The following is a 27,159-nucleotide window of genomic DNA, read 5'->3' as shown; positions in this document are numbered from 1 at the left end:
ATGACGGGAGACAGGCGGCCGGGCTCCTGCTTGCCTTGGTGATGGTGCCTCTGCTGGAATCTCCAGGTGTAGATTCTGGGTTCAGGATATGGCTGGCAGCACCAATGGCCATTTGGGTGGAGCAAGTGTCAGAGCATTCAGCAAATAATAACACGAGGCTCCATTTCATATCCAGAGCAGCCTTCCCACTTCTCTGCTCGTCGGCGCTCCCAGGATCCAGTCTGTTTGGGTGTGTTTTTTGGAGTAGGAAGCATGCCTGAGAAGGCCTGGCTCCCACCTCCCCACCTGCACCCTTCACCCACCCTCCCTCCCTCCCTCTACCCCACCCCACCCATGCTCTGCTCCCTAACACCCCACCGACCCCTGCCCCGTATCCCCCTCCCTCTACCTTGCCCCACCCCACCCTGACCCCTAACCGCGTGCACCCTCCCCTGCACTCCGACCCACCCTACCCCCTCCTACCACGTGACGGGCAGCGAACCGTCCCGAAGCCACCAGCATCTCGCCTACCTTCAAACACTCGATGAAGAAATCTCCAGCAATGTTGCTCTCCTTCAAGCCGCTCAGTAAATCTGCCAGGCACTCGGTCCGCCACTGGTCGCAGGAGACTTTCTCGTACAACGCCTCGTCTTCGTCACTGATTAAAGCAAAGAGAGTCTCAGAAATAAACACAGATCATTTTTATAAGATGCCCCTTCAGTTTGATGTTCTGACGAAATGTCATCGACCTGAAATGTTAACTCTGCTTCTCTCTCTCTCTCCATAGATGCTGCCTGACCTGCTGCGTGTTTCCAGCATTTTTTGGGTTTTATTTCAGATTTCCACCACTGCAATATTTTGTTTTTGTGACAGAGTCTCAGAAAGACTGAGGGTGAAGGGTGGGGTGGTGGAAAGAACATAAGAAATAGCAGGAGGAGGCTGTATAGCCTTGCAAGCCTGCTCCGCCATTCATGAAGATCATGGCTGATCTTCGACCTCAACTCCACTTTTCCACCCTGTGCCTTGATTGCTTTAGTATCCAAAAATCTATCTATCTCAGCCTTGACATATTCAACAACTGAGCCTCCATAGCCCTCTGGGGTAGAGAATTCCAAGGATTCACATCCCTTTGAGTGAAGAAATTTCTCCTCATTTAAGTCCTAAATGGTCGACACCCGAGTCTGAGACTATGCCCCTAAGTTCTAGATTCCCCAGCCAGGGGAAACATCCTCCCTGCATCTACCATGTCAAGCCCCTTAATAATTGTATGTGTTTCAATTAGATCACTTCTCATTCTTCTAAACTCTAGGGAATATAGGCCAAGTCTACTCAATCTCTACTCAAAGGACAATCCCATTATAAGACAATAAACTAGGTGCAAGAGTAGGCCATTTGGCCCCTCGAGCCTGCTCCGCCATTTAATAAGATCATGGCTGATCTAGTCTTAGCCTCAACTCCACTTTCCTGCCCGCTCCCCATAACTCTCCACACCCGTGTAGATCAAAAATTTGTTTATCACCACCTTAAATATATTCAATGACCCAGTCTGCACAGCTCTCTGGGGTAAGAATTCCAAAGATTCACAACCCTCAGAGAAGAAATTCCTCCTTATTGTGTTCCTGATTGTGCGGGTCATGAATTCTTTAAATTCGGCACTGGTGAAACATGGCCCGTTGTCACTGACCAGTATGTCAGGCAGGCCGTGGGTGGCAAATATGGCCCTCAGGCTTTCAATGGTGGCAGTGCCGGTGCTTCCCGACATTATTTCACATTCAATCCATTTTGAAAAAGCATCCACCACCACCAGGAACATTTTACTGAGAAACGGGCCTGCATAGTCGACATGGATCTTCGTCCAAGGTCTGGAGGGCCAGGACCACAAACCTAGTGGTGCCTCTCTGGGCGCATTGCTCAACTGAGCACATACGCTGCATTGCTGTACACAGGACTATAAGTCAGAGTTGATACTGGGCCACCACACGTGGGATCTGGCTATCGCTTTCATCATTACTATACCCGGGTGTGTGCTGTGGAGATCTGAGATGAACGTCTCCCTGTCCTTTTTTGGGTCGCACTACGCAGTTACCCCACAGCAGGCAGTCTGCCTGAATGGACAGCTCGTCCTTTCATAGAAATATAGAAAATAGGTGCAGGAGTAGGCCATTCGGTCCTTTGAGCCTGCATCGCCATTCAATGTGTTCATGGCTGAACATGCAACTTCAGTACCCCATTCCTGCTTTCTCGCCATACCCCTTTGATCCCCTTACCTAGTAGTAAGGACTACATCTAACTCCTTTTTGAATATATTTAATGAATTGGCCTCAACAACTTTCTGTGGTAGAGAATTCCACAGGTTCACCACTCTCTGGGTGAAGAAGTTTCGCCGCTGGAATGGCTTGATTGGCTCTTGCATTTCAACGGGGATGCTGGCCCAGCTCCCATGCAGTACACAGTTTTTTTTACTAGGGACAGCAGAGGATCTTGGCTGGTCCAAGTCCTAATCTGGCGGGCCGTTGCAGGTGATTTATAATTTTCAAACACTTCCATGACCATCAACAAGTCTGCGGGCTGCGCCACCATCAACAAGTTTGCAGGCTGCGCCATTTTCACCACCGTGGTGGGCAATGGTAGCCGACTGAGAGCATCTACACAGTACTCAATGCCTGGCCTGTGGCGGATGGTATAGTTATATGCTGATAGCGCAAGTTCCCACCTTTGTAGGTGGGCTGAGGCATTAGTACTTATCCCCTTGTTTTCAGCGAACAGGGATGTGAGGGGCTTGTGATCGGTTTCCAGCTCAAATTTGAGGCCAAACAAGTACTGATGCATTTTCTTCACCCCGAACACACACACACTAATGCCTCCTTCTCAATCATGCTGTCGGCCCTCTCGGCCTTAGACAAGCTCCTGGAAGCATAGGCAACAGGTTGCAACTTCCCCGCAACGTTAGCTTGTTGTAATACACACCCGACTCCGTACAACGACGCGTCACATGTTAGAGCAAGTCGTTTACACGGGTTATACAATACAAGCAGCTTGTTGGAGCATAAAATGTTTCTGGCTTTCTCAAAAGCAATTACTTGGTTTTTTCCCATACCCAGTTCTCACCTTTGCACAATAACACATGTAGGGGCTGTAAAAGGGTGCTTAACCCCGGTAGGAAGTTACCAAAATAGTTGAGGAGTCCCAGGAATGACCGCAGCTCCGTGACGTTGTGTGGTCTGGGCGTGTTCCTGATAGCTTCTGTCTTGGCGTCTGTGGGCCGAATGCCGTCCGCCGCAATCTTTCTCCCCAAAAGTTCCACTTCTGTTGCCAAGAAAACGCATTTCGACCTCTTCAGCCGCAGCCCTACGCGATCTAGTTGCTGGAGGACCTCCTCCAGGTTTTGTAGGTGCTCGGCGGTGACCAATATGTCGTCCTGAAAGACCACCGTGTGTGGTACCGACTTGAGTAGGCTCTCCATGTTTCTCTGGAAGATCGCTGCAGCTGACCGAATTCCAAACGGGCATCTGTTGTAGATGAACAGTCCCTTGTGCGTGTTGATGCAGGTGAGGCCCTTCGAAGACTCCTCCAGCTCCTGCGTCATGTAGGCCGAAGTCAGGTCGAGCTTGGTGAACGTCTTGCCTCCTGCCAGCATCACAAATAGGTCATCTGCCTTAGGTAGCGGGTATTGGTCCTGTGGCGAGAAACGATAAATAGTTACTTGATAATCGCCGTAATTCCTGACCGTGCCATCACTTTTGAGTACTGGAACAATCGGGCTGGCCCACTCGCTGAATTCCACTGGGGAGATGGTGCCCTCGCGTTGCAGCCTGTCCAGCTCGATTACCTCATCATGTGAGGCTCGCGCCTTGTGGTGAATGGGTCATGCCTTTGGGACCAAGTGGATCCGCACCTTCGCCCCAGAAAAGTTTCCAATGCCTGGCTCAAAAAGGGAAGGAAATTTGTTAAGGATCTGGGTACATGAGGCCTCATCGACATGTGATAGCGCTCGGATGTCATCCCAGTTCCAGTGGATTTTGCCCAGCCAGCTCCTTCCAAGCAGCGTGGGGCCATCGCCCGGACAATCCAGAGTGGCAGTTCGTGCACCGTGCCCTCGTAGGTGACCTTGACCATAGCGCTGCCCAGGACAGTGATAAGCTCTTTGGTGTACATTCTCAGTTTCGTGTGGATGGGGCTCAGGGCTGATCTGAATGCCTTGTTGCACCACAGTATCTCAAACATCTTTTTACTCATGATGGATTGGCTAGCGCCAGTGTCCAGTTCCATGGCTACGGGTAAGCCATTCAATTATAGGTTAGCATTATAGGTGGACATTTCGTCGAAAATGTGTGCACCCCTTGTACTTCAGCATCTGCCTCCTCTCGAGTCTCGAAATTGCTTTGATCCACCATGAACCAATCTTCTTCTGCCACGTGGTGGTTAGCAGGTTTTGCAGAGCTTGCAGCTCGTTTGCAAGTGCCCCATTGTTCCACAGCTCTTGCAAACATACCCTTTGAAGCGGCATGAATAGGCTGAATGGAAGCCTCCACAACGCCAACAAGGTGTGAATTGCCTTGCATTCATCCTTTGTTGCGGACTCTGAGTCATTTGGGTCACCTGAGGCCTGCTGGCAGTTGCAGACTCGTGGGTTCTGCCCTGTACATTTCTGCTCGCAAACACAGTTCCATTTAATTTATGAATATTGCTAGCACTTGTGTGTTGAGAGATTTGTTTGGTGTTATCACTGGTGGACATAAACACCTGTGCTATCGCAATGGCCTTACTGAGGGTCGGTGTCTCTACAGTCAAAAGTTTGTCGGATGGTCTTGTGGCCAGTGCCCAGTACAAAAAAGTCTCTGAGCATTTGCTCCAGGTAGCCATCAAACTCACATTGTCCTGGAAGTCGCCTTAGCTCGGCGATGTAGCTCGCCACTTCCTGACCTTCAGATCGCTGGCACGTGTAGAACCGATACCTCGCCATCAGCACGCTCTCCCTCGGGTTAAGATGCTCCCGAACCAGTGTACACAGCTCCCTATACGACTTATCTGTGGGTTTCACCGGAGCCAGAAGACTCATGAGGCTGTAGGTCGGTGCCCCGCAGACTGTGAGGAGAACCGCTCTCCTTTTTGCAGCACTTTCTTCTCCGTCCAGCTCGTTGGCTACAAAGTACTGGTCTAGCCGTTCGACATATGCTTCCCAGTCCTCACCCGCCGAGAACGTCTCCAGAATGCCCACAGTTTGCTGCATTTTTGCGTTGGATTCGTATTCTCGTCGCCAGTTATTGTGTTCCTAACAAAGGTGAGGCTGCACACAGGGAGGTTAAAATAACAGTGACCTCAGTCTTTAATAAGACACTCCAGAGTGAGGAACAGGCCTTAGGGGCCGGCTTATATACAGTGCTCCCATGGGATGCTGGGATCCCTTGGGACTTCAGGGGATGAGCTCCCTGGTGGCGGAACATGGGAGTGCATGCTTTACAGATACACAACACTCCTCATCTCCGTTTTAAATGGGCGACCCCTTATTCTGAAACTATGCTCCCTAGTTCTAGATTCCCCCATGAGGGGAAACATTCTCTCTGTATCTACCCAGTCAAGCCGCTTCAGAATCTTATACGTTTCAATAGATCACCTCTCATTCTTCTAAACTTCAATGCGTATAGGCCCAACCTTTCTTCATAAGGCGAGTGCAGTCCCATCCAGCTAGACGCCGGAGGAGAGGCGTTGGAGTTTAGTGTCATCAACCATGTCAAAGGTCGCAGACAGATCTAAAGTACGACGAGGGTTGGTTTATCTTGGTCACACAGGATGTCATTGGTAACTTTGATAAAGGCCATTTTAGTGCTGTGGCAGAGACGGAAAGCTGATTGGGGAGATGCTGAGTTGCAGAAAGATGGGCAGATTCAGGAGGCAACAAGATGTTCAAGGATTTCGAAGGAAACGGAGGTTGGAGATGGGACGGTAGTTCGCAAGGACAGAGGGGTTAAAGGTGGTTTTTTGAAGAAGTGGGTGATGACCGCAGATTTGAAGGGGAGGGGAGCAGTACCGATGGGAGGGAGCGGTTTACAGTATCAGCTAACATAGGGGCCAGGAAGCAAAGTTGAGTGGTCAGCAGTTTAATGGGAATGGGGTCAAGGGAACAGGAGGTGGGACTTATGGAGGGGGAAAGGTAGGGCATCTAAAATCAGAGCTCCCTGAATGATGAAAGAGATAGAGAATATGATGAAAAAGAGCACGTTATCACAGATGTCAGGTCGAGAATACATCTGAGAATAGAAAGTTCAGAGGAGGTCAAAAAGAAATATGAGGGGCAAAGAGAGGATATGAGAATAGAATGGCAGCCAACATAAAATGTAATCCAAAAGTCTTCCATAGGCATTAAATAGTAAATGGGTAGCAAGAGGAGGGGTGGGGCCGATTAGGGATTAAAAAGGAGACCTATGCACGGAGGCAGAGGGTATGGCTGAGGTACCAAATGAGTACTTTGCATCTGTCTTCACTGAGGAAGAGGATGCTGCCATAGACATATTAAAGGAGGAAGTAGAGGAGATATTGGACGGGATCAAAATGGATAAAGAGGAGGTACTAGAAGGGCTGGCTGTACTTAAAGTAGATAAGTCACCAGGACCGGATGTGATGAATCCGAGAACGCTGAGGGAAGTGAAGGAAGAAATCTTCCAATCTTCCTTAGAAACGGGGTGGTGCCAGAGAACTGGAAAATTGCAAATTTTACACTATTGTTCAAAAAAGAACGTAAAGATAAACCCAGCAACTATAGGCCAGTCAATTTAACCTCGATAGTGGGGAAGCTTTTAGAAACAATAATCAGGGACAAAATTAACAGCCACTTGGAAAAGTGTGGATGAATTCAGGAAAGCCAGCATGAGTTTTTTGATGAGGTAACAAGAGAGGGTTGATGAGGGCAATGCAGTTGACGTGGTGTACATGGACTTCGAAAAGGTGTTCAACAAGTGCCACAGAATAGGCTTGCCAGCAAAGTTGAAGCCCATGGAATAAAAGGGGCAGGAAACAGTAGTGGTGGTGAACGGTTGTTTTTCAACTGGAGGAAGGTATACAGTTTCCCAAGGGTCGGTACTAAGACAACTGCTTTTCTTGATATATACAGGGCACAATTTCAAAATTTGCAGATGACACAAAACATGGAAGCATTGTGAACAGTGAGGATAGTGATAGATTTCAAGAAAACATAAACAGGCTGGTGGAATGGGTGGACACGTCAGATGAAATTTAACGCATAAAAACACAAAGTGATACATTTTGGTAGGAAGAACGAGGAGAGACAATATAATCTAAAGGGTACAATCCTAAAGGGGGTGCATGAACAGAGAGACATGCGAGTATATGTTCACAGATCGTTGAAGGTGGCAGGGCAGATTGAGAAAGCAGTTAAAAAAGCTTACGGGATCCTGGGCTTCATAAATAGAGGCGCAGAGTACAAAAGCGTGGAAATTATGATGAACCTTTATAAAACATTGGTTCGGCCTAAATTAGAGCAGTGTCCCCAATTTTGGGCACCGCACTTTAGGAAGGATATGAAGACCTTAGAGAGAGTGCAGAAAAGATTTACGAGAATGATTCCAAGGATGAGGGACTTCAGTTATGTGGATAGACTGGAGAAGTTGGGGTTGCTCTCCTTAGAACAGAGAAGACTGAGAGGAGATTTGACAGAGGTGTTCAAAATGATGAGGGGTCTGGACAGAGTAGAGAGAACCTGTTCCCACTGGCAGAAGGGTCAAGAACCAGAGAATACAGATTTAAGGTGATTGGCAAAAGAACCAAAGACGACATAAGAAAAGAAAAATTTAAGCAGCGAGTAGTTAGGATCTGGAATGCATGGCCTGAAAGGCTGATGGAGGCAGACTGCTTTCAAAAAGAGAGTTGGATAAGTACCTGAAGGAAAAAAAATTGTAGAGCTACGGGGAAAGTGCACTTGCAGAGAGCCGGCACGGGCGCGACAGGCCAAATGTCCTACTTCTGTACTGTAACCATACTATGATTCTATGAAATCAGCACAGCCTGGGATCGACCCAGGAAGGACAGTCCCGCCCAGCTGGATGCCGACGGAGAGGCGCTGGAAGAGGATGGTGTCGTCAACCATGTCAAAAGCTGCAGATAGGCCGAAAAGGATGAGGAGGAATAGTTTGGGATCACCCTGATGACTGCCGAACTCAATCCCTCTCTGCTAATCTGGATCGCTGCGACAATTAAATCACTCTTACCTTCCTGCTGCCTTCACACTGAGTATCACACCTCCCTCGCTGCCCGCTGTGAAGTGGTACAGTGGGTGTGGGACAGGAGTCGATCGAGTCAGGCCTGCTAGCTGCTTCAACACCAACTTAGCTGCTGGCGGCTCCGATTTCTGCAGGAACCACAGAAGAATCTCCTGGCAAGCGGAGCTGGTAGAAAAAAAAACACGGTTAACCAATAGAAAGTACATGCAATAACTGAGCATCAGTGAGATAACTTCATAAAACACCCATCATATAGAACACCTGCTGCACACCACAGGAGGCTGAGAACGGAAGCACACACCAGGGATCACGTGGGGGAGAGCAGGGCCATGAGCATAGTTACAAAACTAGGATTCAAAGAATTCCAATCCAGCCCAAGTGGCAGAAGCCAGAATCACCAGGGTTCAAAGCAACAATTTGCAACCAATAACTACAACAAACTGAGTAATATCCAGAAAGGTGCACTGAAAGAACATAATCTTAGAATAAGGGGCCGCCCATTTAAAACTGCGATGAGGAGGAATTTCTTCTCTCAGAGGGTTGTAAATCTGTGGAATTCGCTGCCTCAGAGAGCTGTGGAAGTTGGATCACAGAATAAATTTAAGACAGAGATAGACAGTTTCTTAACCGATAAGGGAATAAGCGGTTATGGGGAGCAGGCAGGGAAGTGGACCTGAGTCCATGATCAGATCAGCCATGATCATATTAAATGGCGGAGCAGGCTCAAAGAGCCGTATGGCCTACTCCTGCTCCTATTTCTTATGTTCTTATGAAAGATTGAGAACTTGTCACAGGTTACAGTGCTAGCCTGGAACTGGAATCAGGCCCCTTTCAGGTTCATGTGTAAATGAAGGCCAGTTATCGGGATTCAGGAGAGATCGGGAGAGTATCCACATTAGCTTCCAGCATGAGTAAGTTTTCGTGGCTGCGTGTACACACGTGTTTCCTTACGAGTACACATGCTTGTGTGTGTCTGCTTGCGGATTTTGTAATTCAGTGCACACTCTGCCCCCTCTCACTGATGTGAACGGCTCAATGGGCTGCAGCCAGCTGAGGGCTGCTTGTTGGTGCTGGTGGCGTGTGAACTTGAGAAACCGTCGTGGATTCAGAAATCATCCGCACTATGCTTAACACCACTAACTACCAATGCCGAAAACATAGCTGATGATCTGGGGTCAACACTTCCAATGCGAAGGGACCGCTGCTAATATGGACATTCTATCAAGGATTCTCAGCCCTAACTTCAGAAATACAATGTCAGCTGGCCGAAGGAAAACAGTGGGAAAGCAGCAGCAATTGGAAAAGGGCTTGCATTTATATAGCACCTTTCACCTTCTCAGGATGTCCCAATTGGTATTTTACTTTTGAAATGCAGTCACTCGTTACGTAGGCTAACAATTTGCACGCAGCAAGATCCCACACACACCAGCAATCTAAATGGGCAATTAATCTGGTTGATTTATTTGTTCTTGGGATACCGGTGACAGCGGTAAACCAGTATTTACTGCCCATCCCCTTAAGGGCGGCAGGTTTCCTGCCCTCAAGGACTTCACTGAATCAGTTGGGTTTTTCGGACAATCCATTTTTGTCATTTTTTTTCCCCTGGTGCCAGCCCACAAATGTATTGGATTTAATTTCACAACTTCTTGTCAGAACCTCTGGGTTGCCAGTCCAGTGCCGTAACCACGAGGCGCCTATACCCTTGCTGTGGTAGTGGTAGATGACACATAAATGCTGGTCAGGTTACTCGGTGACCACCTGCTCTTAGAATTGTTTCATGGGAGCAGTTACATCCATCTGAACAGGCAGACGAGGCCAAAAGGTGCAGCTCCAGCAAGGCAGCACTCCCTCAGTACTGCACTAACATGTCAGCCTAGATTATGTGCTCAGGTGCTGGAATGGGGCCTGAACCCACAACTTTCTGAGAAAGCGGTGAGTTACCAATGGACCAAACTGACATTCACCTGCAAAGGAATCAGCAAATGGAGTAAAGTCACGGCAGCGAATTGAACCCGAGTTATGACCTGCAAGGGCTGTTCTGGGATTTGTGCACCACTCTCGCAATCAAGCCAATGTGACTCAGAACATCACTATTAACATTTAAAATGATTACAACCACAAAATACTATCCCAGCAGGCAAAATCGGGAGTGGGCGAGCTCGTGGAGGACAGGAACCTGCTCTGGAGCATAAATCAACCTGACATTGGTTTGTCAATGTTCCAAGCTAGCTCCAAGCTGACTCCAAGTTGTCGACAACTCAACTTTATCCCACCACAAGACCTCAAAAAATAATTTCTCACACTTTCATATCATCTCCTCCTTGTCGTCTGTTTATGACCAGGACACATCTCTCCTAATCTTTGCTATGCTTATGTAAACTGAATTCCTGTGTCCATTTAGGTGCGCATTTTGGCTTCTGCTCCTGACCCCAGCCTTTTTTCTCTCTCTTTTCTCAACCTCCCTCTCCTTTCAACACGTCATCTTTCATTTCTGGCAACTTTGCCCATCAAATCTCTACCCCAACCCATCTGTCTTCCTACTTTCCTGCCTTTATCCTAAGATCGAATCCTCCTTGTGTGAGCCCACAGCTACTCCCTGTGCATCTCCAGACATTCACCAAAGGGCCCAGCAAGGAACCGCTCACAGCCTCTTACAAGCAGCAGCACCAACGGCTCCAGCACACTCTCTCGCGCCGACCATTTCACCCAGCACGCCGGCTGTGGTCTCATCTCGCCAACCTCCTTCCTGTCCCACTCATACCCATCACTGCCCCTTGGACTGGACTGGCAGATCAACAATCACTGCCCCTCACCACAATTCTCTCCAAAATGTCAGTTCATGCACGAACAAGGCCTTTGCCGTCCACGGCGTTACTTTGGATGACTGCACTGACATCCTGGCTTTGATGGAAACCTGGCTCGTGGATGGTGTCCAGTTGACCCTTACAAAGCTTCCCTGCCTGGTGTTACGTCGTGGTAGCGGTGTGGCCCTTATCACCAAATCTCACCTTGGTCAGTAAGTAACCCATAGAATAGAATAGAATCATAGAATGGTTACAGCACAGAATGAGGCCATTTGATCCCTGTCAGCTCTCTGCAAGAGCACTTCAGCTAGTCCCACTCCCCTGCCCTTTCCCCGTGACCTGCAAAAAAAATTATTTCAGATACTTATCCAATTCCCTTTTGAAAGCAGTGATCGAGTTTACCTCCACTACTCTTTCAGGCAGTGGATTCCAGATAATAATCACTTGCGGCATAAAAAGGTTTTCCCTGATTTTGCCTTTCTGCCAATCACCTTAAATCTGTGTCCTCTGGTTCTCAACCCTCCCACCAATGGGAACAGTTTCTCTTTATCTACTCTGTCCAGATCCCTCATAGTTTTGAATACCTCTTTCAAATCTCCTCTCAATCTTCTCTGCTCTAAGGAACAATCTCAGTTTCTCCAGTGTATTCACATAACTGAAGTCCCTCCTCCCTGGAACCATTTTCCTAAATCTTCTCTGCACCCTCTCGAAGGCCTTCATATCCTTCCTAAAGAATTGGACACAATGCTCCAGTTGAGGCCAAACCTGTGTATTATAAATGCTCATCATACCTTCCTTGCTTTGTACTCTATGCCTCTATTTATGAAGCCCAGGATCCCGTAAGCTTTTTTAACCGCTTTCTCAACCTGCCCGCCATCTTCAACGATTTTTGCACATATACCCCCAGGTCTCTCTGTTCATGCACCCCCTTTAGGATTGTACCCTTTAGTTTATATTGCTTCTCCTCGTTCTTCCTACAAAAATGTATCAGTTCACACATTTCTGCGTTAAATTTCATCTGCCATGTGACTGTCCTTTTCACCAGCCTGTCTATGTCCTCTTGGAGTCTACCATTATCCTACTCACTGTTTACTATACTTCCAGGTTTTGTGACACCTGAAAATTTTGAAATTGTGCCCTGTACACCCAAGTCCGAGTGATTAATATATATCAGAAAAAGCAGTGGTCCCAGTACGGTGACAGAACGTGTTGTCACCTCCAAATCTGTGCCCATCTTGTCCAAAACCCATCTCTCCCATCAGGTTTCCGCCATGCCACAGCACTGAAACACTCCCAATCCAAGTCACAAATGACAGCCTTTGTGACTGACCCTGGTGCACTATCCTTGCTCAGCCCACAACCTGCCTGCCAATGGCATGGTTGACCACACCAGTGTCAGTAGTCATCGAGCCTTTCCAATAAACAGATACAGGACAGCTTGAGAGTGAATACAAACCGCAAGTGTGACACTCCTCGTTTAGTGAAACAATGAAGACTAAATATTGCTGGAAGCACTGTCTGTAGAGATTCCAACAGCCTGGAGCTCGGGTCATTCCCAACCACACAAATCTAGGAGGGAAAGAGCAGAAACAGAAGACAATTATTTCGGAATAAATACCTAGGTCATACTGATACACATGCCTGGGTCACGCCAGGACGCCGGGACGCACAAGGGTCACGCCGGGACGCACGAGGGTCACGCCGGGACGCACGAACACACTGCCAGTGGTTCCATCCCGCTGCACACGCGAGAGTTATTCGGGGATGTGAGAAATGCCTTGAATGGAATTGGCGTCTGGCTCTGCACTCCAGTATATCAATGCTCTGTTCCCCACTAGGAGCAGCTGCACACACACATATTGTGTCAAGTGGTCCCTCCATGATGTCATCACGCTGTCAGCCAATCACCATCAGGATCGTGTCTGAGACAATATCAAAGTCGCAACTGGGAACTGCTGACTCCTAATCGGATCGATCTCAGCTACAGTGGAAAACCTGGCCATGAGGGTCCAAACCAATGGCACTCCCTGTGGCCTCTCACCTGCAAACCACAAAATCTCAGAGCCAGGATCAAACACTCCACACCCATTTCCTGTTAAACCTTGAATGAAGAATCTTTCTTTTCCTCAACTATCAGCTTGCGTGAGCTTGTTAAATGTCCCTGAGTCACGCTCTCAATCACTGCATTAGCTGCAATTACACAGCGAGCCTATCCTGACGTAGAGAATATACTTTAACATTAAATATTCCAAGGACACAATGTAGGCTAGTTCCTGCCATCAGCTTTGTAATCACATGTCTAATCAGGGTAAGTGAGTGAAGCATAAACCATCACCCCAGTAATCAAATAGTACTGAATAACTTTAAATCATTCCACCTACAACCAGACACCTTGAAGGAAAGGGACATCCATCACATATACAAGGACAGGTCATAAAAGTTGGGTAGAATAAGCCCAAATATCCAAAAGCTACCCAACTAAACTAAAAAATATTCATCCATTCTCATACTCTCACCTGATGTTATTTCAGTGCCAGCAGCAAGGGTACTCCCGAACGCCCAGCCTCACCTGCTGTCTAACCCATACCCTAGAATTATAGAACGGTTTCAGCATGGAAGGCGGCCATTCGGCACATTGAGCCCATGCCGGCTCTCTGCAAGAGCACCTCGGCTAGTCCCACTCCCCGCTCTTTCCTCGTAGCCCTGCAAAATCTTTTCTTTCAGGTACTTATCCAACTCCCTTTTGAAAGCAGTGAGTGAGTCTGCCTCCACCACCCTTTCAGGCAGTGTGTTCCAGATCCTAAAAAAGGTTTTTCTTATCTTGCCTTTGGACATTCTTGCTATTGAGGGAGTGCAGCGAAGGTTCACCAGACTGATTCCCGGGATGGCGGGACTGACCTATCAAGAAAGACTGGATCAACTGGGCTTGTATTCACTGGAGTTCAGAAGAATGAGAGGGGACCTCATAGAAACATATAAAATTCTGACGGGGTTAGACAGGTTAGATGCAGGAAGAATGTTCCCAATGTTGGGGAAGTCCAGAACCAGGGGTCACAGTCTAAGGATAAGGGGTAAGCCATTTAGGACCGAGATGCAGAGGAACTTCTTCACCCAGAGAGTGGTGAACCTGTGGAATTCTCTACCACAGAAAGTTGTTGAGGCCAATTCACTAAATATATTCAAAAAGGAGTTAGATGAGGTCCTTACTGCTAGGGGGATCAAGGGGTATGGCGAGAAAGCAGGAATGGGGTACTGAAGTTGAATGTTCAGCCATGAACTCATTGAATGGCGGTGCAGGCTAGAAGGGCCGAATGGCCTACTCCTGCACCTATTTTCTATGTTTCTATGTTCTTTTATCAATCACCTTAAATCTGTGTCCTCTGGTTCTCGATCCTTTCGCCAATGGGTACAGTTTCTCTCTACTCTGTCCAGACCCTTCATGATTTTGAACACCTCTATCATATCTCCTCTCAATCTTCTCTGCTCAAAGGAGAACAACCCCAGCTTCTCCAGTCTATCCACATAACTGAAGCCCCTCAACCCTGGAATCATTCTCCTAAATCTTTTCTGCAACCTCTCTAAGGCTTTCGCATCCTTCCTAAAGTGCGGTGCCCAGAATTAGACACAATAGTCCAGTTGAGGCCGATCCAGTGTTTTATACAGGTCCATCATCATTTCCACACTTTTATATTATATCTCTATTTATGAAGCCCAGGATCCCATAAGCTTTTTTTAACCGTTTTCTCAACCTGTCCTGCCACCTTCAACGATTTGTGCATATATTCCCCCAGGTGTCTCTATTCATGCACCCCCTTTAGGATTGTACCATTTAGTTTATATTTCCTCTCCTCATTCTTTCTACCAAAATGTACCAATTCACACTTCCATCCTATTCCATTCCGACCCCATACCCTCCCACCCTATATCCAGCTCAAATTTTATCCACTTTTTTCTGAGAGTCTAATCCACGTATTCAATAGTATGTCTGAAAAGTAAACAGTTTCCTCTCTAGTCTCACTTGATAAGTGAGATTCAGGAAACCAACAGCAAGAGCGGGACCAGAGCAGCAGCGGCAGCAGGGATAAATGGAGCTAGGTGGGAGCGGCAGCAACTCAACAGAGGCAAAAATCGACAGTGAGACGTTAAGAGTGACGGAAGCGCAAGAGAAACAGCTGATTGGTGAGAAGCCAGTGAGTGTTTTTGTCTTCTAGTTTTAAGTTTATTTCATAGTCAAATAATTCATAGTTAAGTTGATAGTCAAGTAACTAGAGGCATGTTGTTTTCTTTGGAACAGAGGAGGCTGATGGGAGTCCTTATTGTGCTGCATAAAATTATGAAGGGCCTAGATAGAGTGGCTAGGACAGACCTACTGCCCTTAGCAGAGGGGTCAACAACTAGGGGCATAGATTTAAAGTAAAAGGTTAAAGGATTGACAGTGGATAGGCAATGGCAGACATTTAAAGATCACATGGATGAACTACAACAATTGTACATCCCTGTGTAGCGTAAAAATAAAAAAGGGAAGGTGGCTCAGCCGTGGCTAACAAGGGAAATTAGGGAAAGTGTTAAATCCAAGGAAGAGGCATTTAAATTGGCCAGAGAAAGCAGCAAACCTGAGGATTGGGAGAAATTTAGAATTCAGCAGAGGAGGACAAAGGGTTTAATTAGGAGGGGCAAAATAGAGTATGAGAGTAAGCTTGCAGGGAACATAAAAATTGACTGCAAAAGCTTCTATAGATATGTGAAGAGAAAAAGATTAGTGAAAACAAGCGTTGGTCCCTTGCAGTTAGAATTAGGTGAATTCATAATGGGGACAAGGAAATGGCAGGCCAACTGAACAAATACTTTGGTTCTGTCTTCACTAAGGAAGACACGAAAAACCTCCCAAAAATACAAGAGGACCGAGGGTCTAGCGAGAAGGGGGAACTGAGGGAAATCCTTATTAGTCTGGAAATGGTGTTAGGGAAATTGAAGGGACTGAAGGTCAATAAATCCCCAGGGCCTGATAGTCTGCATCCCAGAGTACTTAAGGAAGTGGCCCTAGTAATAGTTGATGCATTGGTGGTCATTTTCCAACATTCCATGGACTCAGGATCAGTTCCTATGGATTGGAGGGCAGCTAATGTAACCCCACTTTTTAAAAAAAAAGGAGGGAGAGAGAAAACACAGAATTATAGACCGGTTAGCCTGACATCGGTGGTGGGAAAAATGCTGGAATCAATTATTAAAGATTTAATAGCAGCGCATTTGGAAAGCAGTGACAGGATCGGTCCAAGTCAGCATGGATTTATGAAAGGGAAATCATGCTGGACAAATCTTCTAGAGTTTTTTTGAGGATGTAACTAGTAGAGTGGATCAGGGAGAACCAGTGGATGTGGTGTATTTGGACTTTCATAAAGCTTTTGACAAAGTCCCACACAAGAGATTAGTGTGCAAAATTAAGGCACATGGTATTGGGGGTAATGTATTGACGTGGATAGAGAAATGGTTGGCAGACAGGAAGCAGAGTGGGAATAAACGGGTCCTTTTCAGAATGGCAGGCAGTGACTAGTGGGGTGCCGCAGGGTTCAGTGCTGGGACCCCAGCTATTTACAATATACATTAACGATTTAGACGAAGGAATTGAATATACTATCTCCAAGTTTGCAGATGACACCAAGCTGGATGGCAGGGCGAGCTGCGAGGAGGATGGTAAGAGGCTGCAGGGGGACATGGACAGGTTAGGTGAATGGGCAAATGCATGGCAGATGCAGTAAAATGTGAATAAATGTGAGGTTATCCACTTTGGTGGCAAAAATAGGAAGGCGGATTATCTGAATGGTGACAAATTAGTAAACGGGGAGGTGCAACGAGACCTGGGTGTCATGGTACATCAGTCATTGAAGGTAGGCATGCAGGTACAGCAGGCAGTAAAGAAAGCAAATGGCATGCTGGCCTTCATAGCGAGGGGATTTGAGTATAGGAGCAGGGAGGTCTTGCTGCAGTTGTACAGGACCTTGGTGAGACCACACCTTGAGTACTGTGTGCTGTTTTGGTCTCTTAATCTGAGGAAGGACGTGCTTGCTATTGAGGGAGTGCAGCGAAGGTTCACCAGACTGATTCCTGGGATGGAAGGACTGACATATGGGGAAAGATTGGATTGGCTAGGCTTATAATCACTGGAATTTAGAAGAATGAGAGGGTATCTCATAGAAACGTATAAAATTCTGACGGGACTGGACAGGTTAGATGCAGGAAGAATGATCCCAACGTTGGGGAAGTCCAGAACCAGGACAAGGATAAGAGGTAAGCCATATAGGACCGAGATGAGGAGAAACTTTTTCACCCAGAGAGTTGTGAACCTGTGGAATTCTCTGCCACAGAAAGTTGTGGAGTCCAGTTCGTTGGACATATTCAAAAGGGAGTTAGATGTGGCCCTTACGACTAAAGGGATCAGAGGGTATGGAGAGAAGGCAGGGGTGGGGTACTGAGGTTGCATGATCAAATGGCCTGCTCCTGGACCTATTTTCTATGTTTCTATGTTTAGAGGGGATTTGAGGGGAAATTTCTTCACTGAGAGTGTGGTGGGGCCTGGAACTCAGTGCCTGAAAGGGTGGCAGATGCAGAAACCCTCACCATATTTAAAAAGTGCACTTGAAGCGCTGTAACCTACAGGGCTACGGACCAAGAGCTGGAAAGTGGGATTAGGCTGGATAGCTCTTGCTTGGCCGGCTCGGACACGATGGGCCGAAATGGCCTCCTTCCGTGCTGTAAATTTCTATGATTCTATGAAAACATTTGTTGCAGCTAACTCACCCTTCTGTGAGGAATCTCTTGTGCTTTGACCAGTTTGTATCATGGCTTAACTTCAAATACTGCACAAGATTAGGTTTTGCTGTTTGACCGTGCGCCTCCAGAAGGACCCCTCTGATCCGACATCTTTCCTCATAACTCACTCGTTTTGACACCAAGAACGTGGCCTTTTTCCGTACCGCTTCGGTCGTGCTTCGGTGACCAGCACTGTTCGCAGTATTCAAACTGCAGCCAACCAAAACACTGTGCAGCTTCAGTACGACGGCCTCAGACTCCACCAGTTTGACAATACAGCTCGACTTTAGTGCCTCAGCAGGGATTCCATCCGCTCCCGTAGCCTTGTTGTTCTTAAGTTGTCTTATGGCTTTTTCTACCTCGTGCAGTGTTGGGGCTTTACTGAGGTGGTGGCGGGTAGCATGCTGCGGGATGGAGTAGAGAATACTCGAGTCAAAGGCAGAGTGTCGATTGAGGAGATCTTCGAAGTGCTCCTTCCAGCGGGCCCTGACTGTAAGACCGTAAGACAAAGGTCCTCCACCAGCCTGTCCTCGCCACACAGCACTGCCCCCCAGTCATCAAGATCCACAGCGCAGCCCTGGACAACGTGGACCATTTCCCATACCTAGGGAGCCTCTTATCAACAAGAGCAGACATTGATGACAAGATTCAATACCGCCTCCAGTGCGCCAGTGCAGCCTTCGGCCGCTTGAGGAAAAAATTGTTCGAAGACCAGGCCCTCAAATCTGCCACCAAGCTCACGGTCTACAGGGCTGTAGTAATAACCACCCTCATTTATGGCTCAGAGACATGAACCATATAAAGTAGACACCTCAAGTCACTGGAGAAATACCACCAACAATGTCTCCGCAAGATCCTACAAATCACAAATATTAGCGTCCTCGACCAGTCCAACATCCCCAGCATTGAAGCACTGACCACACTTGATCAGCTCCACTGGGCAGGCCACATTGTCCGCATGCCAGACATGAGACACCCAAAGCAAGCGCTCTACTCGGCACTCCTTCACGGCAAATGAGCCAAAGGTGAGCAGAGGAGACGTTACAGGGACACCCTCAAAGCCTCACTGAAAAAGTGTAACATCCCCACTGACACCTGGGAGTCCCTGGCCAAAGACTGCCCTAATTGGAGGAAGTGCATCCGGGAGGGCGCCGAGCACCTCGAGTCTTATCGCCGAGAGCATGCAGAAATCAAGCGCAGGCAGCGGAACAAGCGTGCGGCAAATCTGTCCCACCCACCCTTACCCTCAACGACTGTGAGAGTCTGTGGCTCTCATATTGGACTGTTCAGCCACCTATGGGCTCAGTTTAAGAATGGAAGCAAGTCTTCCTCCATTCCGAGGGACTGCCTATGATGATGATGTTGTGTAGGAGAAAGGGTCAGACTGAACACTGAGTTCAAAGTAAGGTGTGACCATAGTCTTTTATTGCAGGTCTCCAGAGTGCCTCTCCAACCTATGAAGCCTTCTTAAATACCTGTGCTCCCAAGGGATTATGGGATCTCTTGGGACTCCGGGGAATGAGCCCTCTGGTGGCTGTACAGAGTAAATACAAGTCCACACATATAACAGATGACAGCTCGACAATGTGCTTGCTTTTGTACTTGTGCCCCTTCAATTCATACTCAGCCACATTAAATAGCCTCAGACATCATCCACATCCCCAGCAGTTCAAAGGCTTGGATCAAGTCTCTGTGAATTTTCTGGTCTGCAATGACAAGACCTGGATTGGATTGTACTAATTCTCTCCACATGGCTCATGGAGCCCATCACCTGTGCTGTATCCACTCAGCCAGTTTTTTTTAAAAACTGACATTTTAATTTGGCGGACACCGCAGTGCTCGAGTAATTTCCGCAGTCGTGAGGGGAAAGAGCATGAAATAGAATTTGAGGCAAACACTGTTCAAGCCAAGCAGCTGGAGTCTTGTGCTGGCAGACATTGCATAACTTAATCCCAAACCACTACGTTGGCTAAGAGATGCTCTCACCCTCCAGGAACAGGGCTGAACAGAGCTGGCTGATCTGAGAAATAAACACACCCGTCTTACCTTAAATACATCCTCTACACACCTGGACAGCTCCAGCTCTCCCACAATCACCGCTCCAACCCGCCCCGATCCCTCAGTCGGCTCTGAAAAGGGAAAGAGCACAGAGTTGAATTGGTCTGCCCCCGCCAGCTGAGGAACCCAGGGGAAACTGGACATACACCAAGTCCCATTCATTCCCCCTGTACTCGCTGACCTACATTGGTTCCCAGTAAGCAACACCTTAATTTAAAAATTCTCATCCTTGTTTTCAAATCCCTCCATGGTCTCGTCCCTTCCTATCTCTGCAATCTCCTCCAGTTCTGCAACCCTCCAAGATCTCTGCCCTCTTGCATGTCCCCAATTTCCATCGCTCCACCATTGGCGGCCGTGCCTTCAGCTGCCTGGAATTCCCTCCCTCAACCTCTCTCCTCATTTAAGATGCTCCTTAAAACCTACCTCTTTGACCAAGCTTTTGGTCACTTGTCCTAATATCTCCATCCGTGGCTCAGTGTTCAATTTTGTTTGATTACACTCCTGTAAAGTACTTTGGGACATTTTACTACGTTAAACACGCTATATAAATACAAGTTGTTGTTGTTGTTGTTGTTGTTGTTGTTAAGAGTGAGAAATGAAGGACCGACAAGGACTAACTTAGAGCTTCCTGTTGCTCAACAACAGCAGAGTGTCAGTGCTAAATGGGAGAAAACAGGGAGGAAGAATTAAAGCTTCAGTTTAGTTTTCCTTTACTGCACTGCTCCCTGCGGCCCGTATCCCGCTCCCCTCCCCCCCGCATCCCGATCCCCTTCCCCCAGCATCCCACAGCCCTTCCCCGCATCCCGATCTCACTCCCCTTCCCCCTCCACCGTATTCCGCTCCCCTTTCCCCATCTCACTCCCCTCCCCCTCCCCTCCTCTCATCTCACTCCCCTCCCCACCGCCCCCCTGTATCCCACTCCCCTTCTCCCACCTTGCTCCCCTTCCCCACCGCCCCCCCGTATCCCACTCCCCTTCTCCCACCTTGCTCCCCTTCCCCACATACCGCTCCCCTTCCCCCATCCCTTCACACCAGCATCCCCGCACCCATCACTCCGACTCTCTATCCCCACTGCGGCTCCCATCTCCCTCATCTCCCCCACACCCATGTCCACTTCCCACTTCACCAAGGCATATGAAAGCATGGGCCTTACCATTAACAACAGTAAGACAAAGGTCCTCCACCAGCCTGTCCTCGCCGCATAGCACTGCCCCCCTCAGTCATCAAGATTCACAACACGGTCCTCGACAACATGGACTATTTCCCATACCACGGGAGCCTCTTGTCAACAAAAGCAGACACTGATGTGGAGATTCAACACCGCCTCCAGTGCGCCAGTGCAGCCTTCGGCCGCCTGAGCAAAAGAGTGTTAGAAGACCAGGCCCTCAAATCTACCACCAAGCTCATGGTCTACAGGACTGTAGTAATACCCGCCCTCCTATATGGATCAGAGGTATGGACGATGAGCAGAAGACACCTCACGTCGCTGGAGATATATCACCAATGATGTCTCCGCAGGATCCTGCAAATCCCCTGGGAGGACAGACGCACCAACATCAGTGTCCTCATCCAGGTTAACATTCCCAGCATTGAAGCACTGACCACACTTGACCAGCTCCGCTGGGCGAGCCACATTGTCCGCATGCCAGACACGAGACTCCCCAACCAAATGCTCTATGTGGAGCTCCTTCACGGTATACGAGCCAACAGTGGGCAGCGGAAACATTACAAGGACACCCTCAAAGCCTCCCTGGTAATGTGCGACATCACCACTGACACCTGGGAGTGCCTGGCCGAAGACCGCCCTAGGTGGAGAAAGTGCATCCGGGAGGGTGTTGAGCTCTTCGAATTTCAACGCCGAGAGCGTGAAGAGGTCAAGCGCAGGCAGCGGAAGGAGCGTGAGGCAAACCAGTCCCACCCTCCCCTTCCCTCGGCAAATGTCTGTCCCACCTGTAACAGAGTCTGTGGCTCTCGTATTGGACTATTCAGCCACCAAAGAACTCACTTCAGGAGTGGAAACAAGTCTTCCTCGATTCCGAGGGACTGCCTATAATGATGAGCGAGACTTCCCACTTCCTGCTCCCCTCCCTGCCTGTCCCTCCCCCGCCCATCCCACGGTGTAAGTGTAAACTAGAGGATAAAGAATTGAATTTCAGTGAACCGACTGAATCTTTTAAATTTAATTGCGGTTGCTCGTTAAGCCTGGTTAATGGGCTTTAGTGAAAGATGTGGCTGTGCTGACGAGTCAGGCTTCTGCGGGTAAGGCTAATGAAATCCTGCTGAAGAAACTCACCCGCAGGGAACTGGAAGTAAGCATTTCTCAACCAGGTCATTAAAGCAGATGAAGCCTTGAGAATAGCAGCCCAGTACAACTGGCAAATACACCCCGACACAGACCGGGCTCAGGCAATAACATAAAAGCAATTCATTAAACTCTCTCACTGACTCATGTTAAACAGTTTAATCTGGCACTTTTTCAGCAAACCTCACATAACAAAGCAGGAGCAGCCCTGAGAGCCCCATTAACATTTCACCAAACCACCCAGCTCACAGCAATCGCCACCTCACCCCAACCTCCCCCAAACTCTTCCCACCCCAACTTCCTCAATCTCTCTCTTCCTCCCCCGCTCCCCCACCCAGCTCAATCCCTCTCCTCCCACCCCCGCCGCTCAATTTCTCCAAAACCCCCACCTCCTCAATCTCTGCCTACCCCCACCTCCACAAACTCTTTCCCTACCCCCTCCAATCTCTCCCCTTCCCCACCCAGCTCAATCTCCCCCCCCCCCCACCACCGCTCAATTTCTCCAAAACCCTCACCCCTCCTCACACCCACCCCTCAATCTCTTCCCCCCCACTCCCCATCCCTCCTCAATCTCCCCCCCCTCCACTGCTCAATTTCTCAAAAAAAACCCTCCCCCTCAATCTCTCCCCCCACCCTCCCTCCCTCAATCTCTCCCCCCACCCCCCCCATATCTCTCCCCCCACCCTCCCTCAATCTCTCCCCCCCACCCCCCCCAATCTCTCCCCCCACCCCCCAATCTCTTCCCCCCACCCCCCAATTTCTCCCCCCACCCCCCTCCCCTCAATCTCTCCCCCCACCCCCCCCTCCCCTCAATCTCTCCCCCCACCCCCCCTCCCCTCAATCTCTTCCCCCACCCACCCCCCTCCAATCTCTCCCCCCACTCCCCCTCAATATTTCCCTCCCGCCGTGACCTCTCCACACACCGTGACCTCCAAGGGATATAGAAAATCATTCAGGATTCCTATCCTGATCTGGAAAGTGTGCAAGAGTAAGTGTGGATCAGCATGTGCCAGGATAGAGACAGGACGGGCTGCTGCTCTATGATATACATCCCACTGAAGAATTAAAAATTAGGTGAGGTACCAGAGGTCACTCGGTGCCAAGCAACCATGCCTTCTCGGGCAGGGGAGGTGGGGGGGGGGATCGGTCGTCAGGAGAAAGAGATAGTAATCGCGGGGAAATTGTGAAGGAATATAAATAACGCTGTTTAGTCCTCAAGTGTAACAGTTTAAAACAAAATGTATGATGAGCTAAGGTCCTTGGCAGCTTCAAGAGAAATCACGCTCATTGCTGGTAAAGGAATGGAATTCTCTCCACAGAGCCTCGCCCTCCTCCACCTGCCTCACAGATTTGCATGAAACGTGTCTGGACTGGGATGAACAGGAAGAACACTCACATTTGAAATTTTCTTTGTTCCACTTTCCCAGGTGTCAACAGCAGAGAGATTAATGGAACCTCAAAGGAAAGGGATGGGTGGGATAGGGCGACGATGTCACAGATTGAACCGACTTCAGGCTCTCTGTGAGATCGGAGCAGTTTCAAACTTGAGGAAGTTGAGTCAAAGGTACAAACCTGGTGTTAACTTGGCAAAATTGGGAACCCGGGATATGGGACATGGAAACATCAGACTGGTGCAGAAAGCAAAACACTGCAGAGGCTGCAAATTGGAAATAAAAATAGAGTGCTGGAAACATTCAGCAGGTCAGACAGTAACTGGACACCAGTTCTGATGGAAGGTCATCAACCGGAGACGTTAACTGTGTTTCTCTTACCACAGATGCTGAGTATTTCATCAACAACAACAACTTGTATTTATATAGCATCTTTAATGTGGTAAAACATCCCAAGGTGCTACACAGGAGTATTTTAAGACAAAACAAATAAATGTGACACCGAGTCACATAAGAAGAAATTAGCGCGGGTGACCAAAAGCTTGGTTATAGAGGTAGGTGTTAAGAAGCGTCTTAAAGGAGGAATGAGAGGTAGAGAGGTGGAAAGGTTTAGGGAGAGACTTCCAAAGCTTTGGGCCCAGGCAGCTGAAGGCACTGCCACCAATGGTTGAGCGATTATAATCAGGGATGCTCAAGAGGGCAGAATTTGAAGAGCGCAGACATCTTGGGGAGTTGTGAGGCTGAAGGAGATTACAGCGATAGGGAGGGGCGAGGCCATGGAGGGATTTGTAAACAAGAATGAGAACGGTTTTATTGTGCTGCAGTCTGTGCTCCATTACCAGCTCCGACACCCTCAACATTTATGCTCCAGATGAGCCTGTTCCCACCCCTCTTCATCTCACCCCATCAACATAACCTTCTATTCCTTTCTCCCACGTGTTTATCTAGCTTCCTCATAAATGTATCTAAACTATTCGCCTCAACTACTCCCTGTGGTAACGCGTTCCACATTCTCACCACTCTCTGGGTAAAGGCGTTTCTCCTGAATTCCCTACTGGGTTTATTAGTGACTCTCTTATATTTCTGACCTCTAGTTTTGGTCTCCTCCACACCTTCTCGACAACTACCTGCTCAAACCATCATAATTTAAAGACCTCTATCAGGTCACCCTTTAACCCTCAGGAGGCACAGTGAGGGTGCTGGAGGTCAGCAGATACTGGCTGGCAGGAGGCAGGTGCCAGCTCAGATAGGAGTGTCTGAGGGAGGCAGGCAGGCACCGACTCGGTCTGGGGCAGTGGAGAGAGGCCGGCACTGCAGGGATGTACCAGAGCGGTTAAGGGGCATGCATCAAGTAGAGGTAGAAATCTGAATCGGCTCCAAGTAGGTATTTGCAAGGACAGAGCACATAACGGACAGCGCAAGGACACACACACCCCACCCCCACTGTGTCTCTCTTCCTTCCCACTCAGGTTGAAGGGATTACTATAGGAAAAATCTTATACGATCAATATTCCATATATACAAACTAACATTCATAGTGAGATTTTGGGACTTTTACCTGAATGATCTACAAGGGATTGTGTTTTAATTTATGCTACAATATCATTTTATGGTTGGATTCAATTTACAAGGGGTTAAGTCACAGGAAAATGCTTATTTTTTTTTTTAGTTAATATTAACCAAGTCATGTTAGGTTTGAAGATGTTATTGAATGGCGGACTAGGCTCTACTCCTGATCCTATTTCTTGTGTTCTTAAGTGTTAATCGTCAACCTTTTGCATGTAACTGTAGCTTTAAGGCAATAGGCAAATTTTAAACATTTCCTGCCATTATGATAGAATGGTTTTATTCAATGTGCCTGGCAGGCAGCTTAGCTAAACAGACACACAGCTTCCACGAGTTCCTATATTAAATCGGGGATGCGGGTGGAAGAGAATTTTGTTGGTCAAATCCCCACACAGTGGGAGGGGCAGGAGGATTCCCTTATTCTTTCTCCTGCCCTCACTCTTCCCCCTCGCCCGCCCCCCGACCCTCCAACCCCTCCGCCTTGCCTGCCCCATGCTCACTCACCCCACCCCCACCCTGTCCTCTCCTCGCTCCCGCCCATCCCTCCCCGCAACCCAGGGCCCTGCCTCGCTCACCCCACCCCCCACCCCGGGCCCCGCTCCCCCCATCCCCCTGCCCACCCTCCGTCACCCAGGGCTCCGTCTCGCTCCTCCCCATCCCTCCCCCACCCCGCAGGGCCCCGCCTCGCTTCCCCCACCCCTTGCATTGCCTCGTGTCCCCCACCCCCAGAGACTCGCCTCGCGCCACCCTCCCCCCAAACCCCCAGAAACCTCGCTGCGCGCGCCCCCTCCTCCCCCCCAAACCAGGTCTCGCCTCGCTCCCCCCACTCCCCAGAAACCCTGACTCGCGCCTCCCCACTCCTCCCCCAAAACCAGGTCTCACCTCGCTCCCCCCACCCAGCCCCCCCACCCCCGAGCCTCGTCTCCCCACCCCCCCCCGACGAGCCTCTTCTCGCTCCCCCCACCCCCTCACCGCCCGCACCCGCAGAGCCTCGCCTCGCTCCCCACCCCCCTCACCCGCAGCGCCTCGCCTCGCGCCCCCCCCTCCTCTCACCCCCCCCCCACCCGCAGAGCCTCGACTCGCTCTCCCCCCGCCCCAGAGTCTTGTCTCGCTCCCACCACCCCACTGCCCCCACCCCCAGAGCCAGGTCTTGCTCCCCACACCCCTTGCCTCGCATTGCTCCCCCTGCTTTTAGCCTATGCTCATGGCACCTGGGGCCTCTAGAGTTGCAGCTAGAGGGTCACCCTCGAACAGTCTATCTCCGTACCTCCAGTACCCGAGCAGATGATCAGTGGAGCGAGTAGCGGCCTCAGTAGGTATCTGTCCACCAGCTCAGGCTGTTCCTTTACCATGGAGAGGATCGTTGTCGTCGCCACTCTCTGAAACTGACGAGCCGTCAGTCTGTCCCTGATGTGGAACATTTCGAGAACCTGGTATAAAGCAGAAATAGAGCAGGGCCAGAATTAACAAGGTTAATTAACAAGGTTGCTGTTTTTAAGAATTCTAAAGGGACGAAATAATGTAGACCAGGACAAGCTGTTTCACCTTGTGCAGAACAGTAGAACAGGAGGACACGACCTGCACTTCAAAATCATTCACAGCACAGGAACATATGAAATAAGAGGCGAGACCACAATCGGATCCATCAGCCTTCACTCTAGCCATTAGATGGTGCAGCCATGTCCATCACCCTCCCAAACCAGAGGCAGCATTAGCTCCTGTCCATCACCGACACGGCACCGGTGGGGAGGGGGGGGGGGGGGGAGAGGCGGGCACCGACACGGCGCGCGGGGGGGGGGGGGCCACCGACACGGCAGGGGGGGGGGGGCACCGACACGGCACGGCGGGGGGTGGGGGAAGAGGTGCGGGCACAGAGAAGATGCAAATCACATTTCATGGAACAATCTGATCCTGGCACTCAGCAAATGCCCGGAATTGAACTCACTGATGTTCTGGAAGTGAACAGTGAACACCCAACCCCCGATCAGAAAGGGATCTTTATCTCCGCTGTTTGGCCT

The 27,159-nt window shown here is 49.2% G+C and overlaps 1 protein-coding gene across 1 annotated transcript in view; it reads right to left on the bottom strand.

Moving 5' to 3' along the window:
• tango6 (transport and golgi organization 6 homolog (Drosophila)) overlaps positions 1 to 27,159 on the bottom strand; it is a 145,010-nt gene that overhangs the window by 80,577 nt on the left and 37,274 nt on the right. Inside the window, exons 6-10 of the mRNA XM_070898367.1 lie at positions 26,409 to 26,571; positions 19,871 to 19,953; positions 12,474 to 12,586; positions 8,202 to 8,378; positions 511 to 637 (exon numbers count right to left, since the gene is read on the bottom strand). Of these exons, the coding sequence (XP_070754468.1) occupies positions 511 to 637; positions 8,202 to 8,378; positions 12,474 to 12,586; positions 19,871 to 19,953; positions 26,409 to 26,571 (663 nt within the window). The remainder of the gene's footprint in view (positions 1 to 510; positions 638 to 8,201; positions 8,379 to 12,473; positions 12,587 to 19,870; positions 19,954 to 26,408; positions 26,572 to 27,159) is intronic.

The sequence above is a fragment of the Pristiophorus japonicus genome, chromosome 13 (assembly GCF_044704955.1).
Source record: "Pristiophorus japonicus isolate sPriJap1 chromosome 13, sPriJap1.hap1, whole genome shotgun sequence".
Taxonomy (NCBI): Eukaryota; Metazoa; Chordata; class Chondrichthyes; family Pristiophoridae; genus Pristiophorus; species Pristiophorus japonicus.
Note: the sequence above shows the minus strand (reverse complement) of the source record. Positions and strands in the feature narration are given on the sequence as shown.